Source organism: Sceloporus occidentalis, unplaced genomic scaffold (assembly GCF_023333645.1).
Source record: "Sceloporus occidentalis isolate IW3139 unplaced genomic scaffold, rSceOcc1.0.p SCAF_541, whole genome shotgun sequence".
Taxonomy (NCBI): Eukaryota; Metazoa; Chordata; class Lepidosauria; order Squamata; family Phrynosomatidae; genus Sceloporus; species Sceloporus occidentalis.
Genome location: NW_028317521.1, coordinates 9613 through 19053, shown reverse-complemented (window position 1 = coordinate 19053; position 9441 = coordinate 9613). Strand labels below are relative to the sequence as shown.

Sequence of the window (9441 nt, the reverse complement as noted above, 5' to 3'; positions counted from 1 at the left end):
TGGCAAGATTACTTACAAACGTATACAACCATTAATTACCCCAAACTATTTAAAATATTTGTAATGCATAAAAATAAAGATTTTGGCTTTAATTTGTTTTGGTGCTGGAATGGCTTTCAGTGCGATGCTCTGCACTACACCATAAACCCATCTGGCAGCTCAAGGGTTGAGACCTCTTTATATCCTATTGAATCTTCACATATAGATATTTACACATACTATCTTCTTTCAATATGGAAGCACGGGCACTGAAAGGCAGCATTGCAGAGTCTTAGCTCAGCCAAGGGTTATTGGTATTAAAATATTTAACAACCACCCTCCTATCCCATCCCATGGCCACAATCCAGGTCCATCTCTAATTTGCTGTGTATAATTATATATATCTCAATGTAATCTCCATAATGTTTACTACAAAAATATTCTAGAACAATTCTTACTGCAGCTTTAGAGTTCAATTTCAAATGTCTTTTGAAGGTCACTGGAGAATGGGTTTGTTGGAGAAGGATTTGAACGAGGTTTTGATTTGCCTTCCAGTGCAGCCCACTGCGCCTCAAATGGGTCTACAGCCACAGAAGCTGCTGGTGCTTGCCGATGTTTGGCTTCCAAATCCCAGCCTGTGTTCTCCACACTGTTGAAGGCAACAGAACCATTTTGATGCTGCGTGGTTGGTTTAAAGAAGGGACTGCTGGTTGCCCTAGAGGTCTCGTAGGTGGGGAGTGTATGCTGCTTCACTGAGGCAGGTGACAGCTTTGGTTGGTAGACTTGGGGGTGACCTGCAGCTCCAAACACATTGGCGACCATCTGGGAGGGAGTTATGCCGACAACCGGAACACTGGGGGTTGGGTACCTCATTCCGTTTGCCACAGTGTAGGGTTGGTGCACAGGCATAAAAGGTGACTGCAATGCAGGGACAACAGCAACTGGCACAGGTGGGGCTACTAAAGTGTTCGATGGGTACAGCTGGGCTGGATTTGAAGCAGTAAGAACAGGTGGCAGTACAGGCTGGAGTGCAGGCACCGGAGACTGTCGCGGATGCGCTTTTACAGTCTTTGACACCTCTTCCAACCAACGATCTGCTTCTGAAGGTGTCCGCTTGTGGTTTGACTGGCGACCAGTAGATGTTGAGACAAACTCAGGACCTAGAGACAAAAAAAAAAATCACAGAATGGAAATTACATAAAATAATTACAATAATGTAACTATATAGGTTGTGAATCTATAATGTTCAGCATAATGAGCTGGTGAGCAGAGAGTATTCAGGGTTTAATGTATGGCTGTCTAGATAATGTTTAAATTCAACTCATTGTAGTCAATTAAAGGAAGATGAAGTTATGGTTCCACAGCACTGGGGGCATAGCTGGTGGCTTCTGGTTAAGACATAAAGAGGGGATCATACATATAAAACTGCAGTGTAAACAACAAAGTGAATCTAGTGATCTGGTTATATTATTAGGAATGTGGTGGACGTTTTTTTAAAAAATACATATAAATGACGTCATTTGAAAAGTCTACCTATAAACTATCGCTTAAATAATAAAAGGTTTTGCATTATTATTGCCTATGGAAAGAGTTAACGCAGAATACACATTGTGATCTAACGGGCACTAAATCGTTTTACGAAGAAAGTGTAGGCCATGCAAAGTTGTATATTAAGAGCAACTCATTTGTGAGGTCAAAGGAAGAGTGAAGAGGTCTAAAATACAAAAATAAAGTGCATATACTTAGTACCTACAGCAATAAAATCATTTCTAAAAACGTAATCATATTTGAAAATACAACTGAACTTGTCGAATAGATATGTCGTGCCTTACCAATCAGAGGTGATGTGCCACTACTAGAAAGCGAGGGGCCAGGGGCAGGTGGTGTGTTTGCCCATGGATTGGTCTCACGAACTGGCATCGCTGCAGGCACCACAGAAACTGATGTGGCTGTAGTAGCAGACAAAGTGAAAGGAGTGGAACTGCCATTTACTGAAAGAGGAACAAAAAAAAGGAGCGCTGAGTTCATACCAAGACATGGGAGGATATGTGAAGATATGCTAAATGGGTTACTGGCAGGGAAACTCTACTCATGCAAGTCCTATAGAATCCAACATGATTTATTTTATTTGTCACAGAAGAACACATCTACCATACAATTAGATCAAAACGGAATACAAGGTTATCTAGGTTTTAGAAGCATTCTATCCAGGTGCAGTAAATGGTGTAGGCACTGGTCTCAACAATCACATTTTCAGATCAAGTCCTCTGCCCAAGCATTTGTCTTTTGGACAGGTCCTAAAGTTTAGTAAAAGTTCAGGCGCTACACAAACAAAAAATATATATGTGTATAAAGTAAGTGAAAATTAAAATATATTATAACAGGTGCTGCAAACACTTAAGAATAACCTCTTTCTACCAAAGTATAAAATAAAATTTCAATAGTGTTGCGCAAAAATATTTATGCCAATTTAAGAGGCAAAATATAAAGTGATTATATATAATATAATGTGATACAAACAATAAGTATAAAAAATATATATTAACCCCTTCGCGACCTTTGCCGGTTCAGGACCGTCATGACATGAAGGTCACTAAATGACCTTTGACGGTCCTGAACCGTCAAAAAGTAAAATAAGCTTAGAAAGTGATCAACGATCACTTTCTTCGCTTAAACGGCGTTACTGTAATGCCTCGATGTCGAGGCATTCAGCAAGGCCGAGATCGGCATCGGGGGCCATGTCTGGCCCCTCCCGGAGGCGTCAACAGCCGCCATACATTGTATGGCGGCGGACGCCCGTTTTAAAAGCGTTTAGGAGGCGATCAACGATCGCCTCCTAAACTTAAATGGTGTCGCTGGAATGCCTCGATCAGGAGGCATCCAGCGACACCAAACACTTACCTCTGGGTGGGCTGTGACCGCTCCGGAGAGCGGTCACAGCCGCCGCTGCCGGTGATCTTCGCCATCAAGCAAGATGGCGGCGGCCCGGGAAATAAAACAATAAAGACGAAAAAGTTCGCTAGAGGGTCTCCAGACCCTCTAGAGAACTGGCTCCACTTGCTGGCTGAATACAGGTACTGCATTCAACCATGCAAGTCAATGGAGCCCAGCTTTCTAATCACTATGTGATTAGTAAAATATTCAAAAAAAATAAAAATAAATAAAAAATGGAAAAAAAAATTAAAAAAAAATGTGCTAACATTTAAAAATTATTATTATGCAGTGATGTCACTAGATGAACCATCCAGTACCAGAAAAATGTGTAAAAAAAAATATAAAAAAAGTATTAAAAAAATAAAATAAAATTAAAAAATAAAGTTTATTATTTTGAGCAAGTGCAAAAATTTCTCAAAAATCTCAACAAAGAGTTAAAAAAAAAGCACTTCAAATACCCAAGGGGTGTCTAATATATAAAAAAAATGGCTGATGGGGTAAATTGGAGTGGCCTAGCTCAAAGATAGGGCATAGGTACAGACTGACCAAAAATGGAGAAAAAAAGCGCACTTCCCAAATGTGGCATTTTAAATCTGAAACAACCCGACAAACCCATGCATGTCGGGTATCACTGCACTCAGGAGATGTTCCTGAACACACATTGGGGTGTTGTTTGACAGTGGCATATACCAGGACCTGTATATCTATAACTAAAGTACAATTTGTGTGAAAAAAAAATAAAAAAAATTACTATTACAAAGTTTGACAAAGTGTAGTTCTATAATTGGTGCATGGAAAGGGTTAAAATAACAGCATTTGGAATACCCTGGGGTGTCTAGTTTTCAAAAATATATGGTTTGAATGGGTTAAATTGAGTTAACCGGCTTCAAAGATATTCCAAAGAGGAGAGGGAGGCACAATGACCAAATGACCACCTGAATTACGCATGCCCCAAAAGTAGCCTTTTACCAGCCAAACAATCTGACAAACCCATGCATGTGGGGTATCGCTGTACTCAGGAGATGTTGCTGAACACACATTGGGGTGTTGTTTGACAGTGACATATACCAGCACCTGTATATCTATAACTAAAGTACAATTTGTGTGGAAAAAAAAAAAAAAAAAAAAAATTACTATTACAAAGTTTGACAAAGTGTAGTTGTATAATTGGTGCATGGAAAGGGTTAAAATAACAGCATTTGGAATACCCTGGGGTGTCTAGTTTTCAAAAATATATGGTTTGAATGGGTTAAATTGAGTTAACCGGCTTCAAAGATGTTCCAAAGAGGAGATGGAGGCAGACTGACCAGATTTGTTAAAAAAGATTTGGAAATCATAAAACGCTGCTTGTACTTATTGCCCTATAACTTACAAAAAACAGCAAAAAAACATAAAAACATTGGGTATTTCTAAACTCAGGACAAGTAGTAGAATCTATTTAGCTAGTTTTTTTACTTGCTTTTTTAGGTGAGTAAAAGATTTTTCAAATAAAAGTCACAAAATGTGTTTTTTTTTCAATTTTTCACCATGTTTTTTAAATTTTTTTTATAGTAAATAAGATGATACGATCAAAATAATGGTATCTGAAGAAAGCCCATCTTGTCCTGAAAAAAACAATATATAACTTATGTGGGTACACTAAATGGGTGAGGAGAAAATTACAGCTGAACACAAGCACCACAAAAGTGTCAAAACAGCCTCGGTCCCACAGGGTACAAAACGAAAAATGAGCCCGGTCCTTAAGGGGTTAAAGAAACAATACTTATATTTTTCGTTTCTGTGTTCTGTCTTTTTTCAGTTTCTCAATTGTGGTTTTTCTCCCAGTGTTTCAATGTATATAAGAAAAAAACAACAACATAGTGTTTTCCGTAAAGGCAATACATTTGTATCAGATATTTCGAATGCGGTATCCCACTCACATTGATGAGAGCATTATAGTTTGCTCTGACTTTCTGGCCGTAAATCGAACGGTTCAACCCGCCAAAGGAATTATATAGGCTTCCGAATCGGTCCACACGATAATGCCGCAAGGTGAAAACCAATTATCGGTCCACACGATATCACCACGGAACGAAGCAAAGAGGCAGAGGATGAGGTATACAGATATTTAATTCATTTACAAAAAAAAGTGCGGTATGCTCACATTTAAGATCTCTTTCTCGGGTCTCTCTCTCCAAGCGGACAACTTCCGAATGTAACAAAATAAAAATGAAAACGGCATGCAGACGCCTTAATCAGGCTTTCTCAATGGTGTGCCGACTTTCTCCCTTCATCCTCTTAAATACTTCCTTCCGTGTGGTTAGTTAATTGTCTCTGATCTCATTCAGGTTGTGTGTGGTATCAATTAACTCAATTGAATCATTATCAGTTGCAACATTGTATCCAAAGAGTTGTTACAAATGTGTGTGGTATCAATTAACTCAATCGGATCATTGTCAGTTGCAACATTGTATCCAAAGACTTGTTACAAATAGAACTTGCAAGGGTATAGCCCATGTTAACCCTAAATTGTACAGAATATACACGAAATTAAATACATACGTGCACTTTACATATATATAGGAAAATAAATTTTAACACGTATTTTAATCACAAAGATAAAATATATATTAGTTAAAAACAGACTTTAATTAGAAATTTATAATCAATTATATAGTAAAGTGCATTAGAGGAAAAATATCTTTGATCTGTATATTATACATAGATCAGAAACTAAAACATTAAAAACAATATACAAAAAATATTAAATCATAACATAATATATTTTAAATATTACATACATATACTGTGTCAAATGTACAAATAACAAGTAAGAAAGCCTGATTAAGGCGAAACGCGTCTGCGTGCCGGTTTCATTATTATTTTGTTACATTCGGAAGTTGTCTGCTTGGAGAGAGAGACCCGAGAAAGAGATCTTAAATGTGAGCATACCGCACTTTTTTTTGTAAACGAATTAAATATCTGTATACCTTATCCTCTGCCTCTTTGCTTCGTTCCGTGGTGATATCGTGTGGACCGATAATTGGTTTTAGCCTTGCGGCGTTATCGTGTGGATCTATTGTTTTCTACGGGAAGGAGTTTCAGAAGCCTATATAATTCCTTTGGCGGGTGGAACCGTTCGATTTACGCCCAGAAAGTCAGAGCAAACTATAATGCTCTCATCAATGTGAGCGGGATACTGCAGTCGAAATATCTGATACAAATTTATTGCCTTTACGGAAAACACTGTTATTCTTTTTTTCTTATATACATTGAAACACTGGGAGAAAAACCACAATTGAGAAACTGAAAAAAGACAGAACCGAAGAATATAAGTATTGTTTCTTTAATATATATTTTTTATACATATTGTTTGTATCACATTATATTACATATAATCACTTTATATTGTGCCTCTTAAATTGGCATAAATATTTTTGTGCAACACTATTGAATTTTTATTATGGACAGGTCCACCTGGGCTAAAGGAATGCCTAGACATGTTTCTGTACTTTTGAGAACCACAGTTGGGGATCACAGATCTTCCCAGACAAAATGGCAGCAACTGAAGCTTCAGATTTTATGGAATTAAAGGAATCTACGCTAAACACTTTGTGGTATTTATAACCAAAAGGACAAATCTATTAAAACAAATACTATAAAAAATATCCAGAATATTGGCAAAGGACCTGAACTCCTACTCAGTTATAAGTATTTTGCAAGACAACAAATCTGCATTACGATTCCTATAACTATGAAAACCCCCAAAATACATTAAAAAAGGGAGATGCATGTTGCCAATTACAAACCTTCGAAGGGCGGTGACTGTGGTGTGGTGGGTTTGGTCATTGGAACAGATGCAAACGGGTCTTCAGGTGGTGCACTGAAGGTGTTGGTTATTTGTGAACACAACGCACTAATGGTGTCAGATTCTCCTTCCAACTCTGCAACTAAAAAGGAGTAAAAACCCCAAAACATTAGCTTTATTTTGATATGGGGGGGTGCCAAATGTCAACAGGGTAAGAATAATGCACAATTACAGTTAAATACACAAGGTACTCCATAAAACAAAGCAAAAAATATCCAACTAAGCATATGGAAAAAATACACCAGCTAATATGCTTTCCCTTTTTCCTGACGTATACCTTTGTAGGCGTGGCATTAACAAATGAAAACCAAACTCTATATGCACTATTTTCTAGGAAGCCCCAAACTGCTTTAAGTTGAATTAAAAGGATGTTACTTTGTGGGAGAGCGTCACTTAGGAACAATGGGATTTTTTTAATGTTAAAATGCATACTGTCCAGTTATGTGGCTTATGGATGGGAAAGTTTATGTAAACTCTTTGAAGAATAGCCTTTTGTTTTTGGTAATGCCTAATCGGTTAATACCAAATAACTGATAATGAAAATCGGTGTCAACAAATTTCATTATCGATTAGTTGAATCAATTTTATTGACTACAAGATGAGGGTTACCCCCCCACCCGGGTTACCCCCCCACCCCGTTTTATAATCCAACCTCAAATAGAGATCAGATAATAACGCTAAGATCCAGATCCGCCGCAGGAGACCTGGATCATCCTCCCTGGCAGCCGGTGGGTGCAGACATCCTCCACTTCTGCCCTCCACTTCCGCTGGGGCTTCTATGACTGAGCGCAGGCATAACACATAAAAAAGCCCCAGGGGAAGTGAAGGGCAGTAGAGGAGGTTGTCTGCACGCATCACGCAGACCCCCACCAGCTGCCAGGGAGGAGGATCCAGTCCCCCTTCAGCGCTGCAGAGGATACCCCTCCCTGGCAGCCAGTGGACATCTGTGTGATGCGCGCAGACAACCTCCGCTACTGCCCTTCACTTCTGCTGGGGCTTCTATGATGGAGCACCGGCATCACATAACCTTCCGGTGCTCAGTCATAGAAGTTCTAGCGAAAGTGCCGGCAAGCAGCAGGGGCTCACCGGCTGCCCCCACTAGACACCAGGCAGTATAGGGAGGGGGCACAATGAATATCATGGGGGTGTAAGGCATATCAGGGGCACAGTGGCTTATAGGGAGGTATAGGTCACAACTGGGACAGTGTGGCATATCTGGGGGGGCAGAGTGGCATATAGAGGATATAAGGCATATCTGGGGTCAGATGTGCATAACTGGTGGTTGGCAAATAAAAGTAAACAAAAATAAAATGCATTTTTCTCAAGCATAGTTTATATTAAATATGAAATTATATATTTACTAATAAAACATTTTTAGGTATTAAAACCTAGTTTGAGAAATTTTATGTTTGGGTTCTTTTACCTTTAAAATATAGCTTTTATTATTATGTCAGTAAAATAAGAAGGCAATTAGGGAAACGCCATTGTGATATAGATAAAACTTAATGACACTTAATGTAAAATTAGTTTTTTTATTCTGATGTTTGTTTTTAACAACTAGTTTGTTCATTATTAATGAAAATAGTTAATTGCAGCCCTAAATAACAGTAAATTTTCACTTGCTATAGAGTACTAGTACCTCTAATTTCAAATCTATATCTAAATCTTTTGATAAGCATTCTGAATCTGGTTCTGGAATTTAGGGTGACTACATGTATTTATGTGTATGTGACAGTATGGTAATGTGAATCGGTGTGTGATCACGTATATACATATACATATATATATACACACACAGATATACATATATATATGTACATATATATATATATATATATATATATATATATACACACACACACACATATACATATATATATATATATATATATATATATATATATATATATATATATATATATATTGTGACAGGCCTCCCTTTTCCTTGGGATTTTTGTCAAGGATCTTGGCTGTAACCACAGTCTTCTAGGGTAAATGAAGTCCAGGACACATCCAGCTCAGCTTCAATGTTTATTTTAAAGGAATAAACAGCAGCCGCTTATAAGTAGCACAGGATAACAGTCTTTGTTTGAGCACTTGCTTAGTAAAAACAGCTCCAAACATTCACAAGTTATCATCAAAACGGTTTTAACAGAGAAACCACTCCTCAGTTCATCAGCTCTCCCAGCTGGAATAACACTGGTCTCCCTCTCTGAATCAGGCTCAATCCCTTTAACCTTCTGCCTGCTAATTAATCAGCCACAGGTGAGCTGTTACTTAGTCCACACCTGTGGAGCTCCTGTCCAGAATACAGGCTCTGGACTGGATCAAAACAGCAAGTAGTGCTGTTGGAGCACTGGCCCACCCTGCTCTTCCAGATGCTCCGCACCAGGGACCCTTACCATGTTTTGCAAACTGCCAGTAGTGCAGTTTGTAAACAAACAACATATTTCCCTGGGACATATTTTAACCCCTTCGTGACAAAGGCTGATTCTATTTTTTGTACCCTTCGTGACAATGGCTGTTTTATCGTTTCTGCGGTGTTTGTGTTTAGCTGTAATTTTCTCTTAACCCATTTACTAAACCCACACAAGTTATATATAGTTTTTTTCAGGACAAGAAGGGCTTTCTTCAGACACCATAATTTTTTATATATGATGTCATTTTCTATAATAAAAATA

The 9441-nt window shown here is 38.2% G+C and overlaps 1 protein-coding gene across 1 annotated transcript; it reads right to left on the bottom strand.

Moving 5' to 3' along the window:
- Positions 1–444: 444 nt before the first annotated feature.
- Positions 445–7901, bottom strand: LOC149271184 (protein numb homolog). The gene is made up of 4 exons (XM_089507563.1): positions 7847–7901; positions 6702–6842; positions 1780–1970; positions 445–1131 (listed from the first exon to the last, which is right to left on the bottom strand). Exons 1-4 carry the CDS (start codon positions 7899–7901, stop codon positions 445–447), a joined length of 1074 nt encoding a protein of 357 aa, XP_089363689.1.
- Between the last annotated feature and the right edge of the window lie 1540 nt (positions 7902–9441).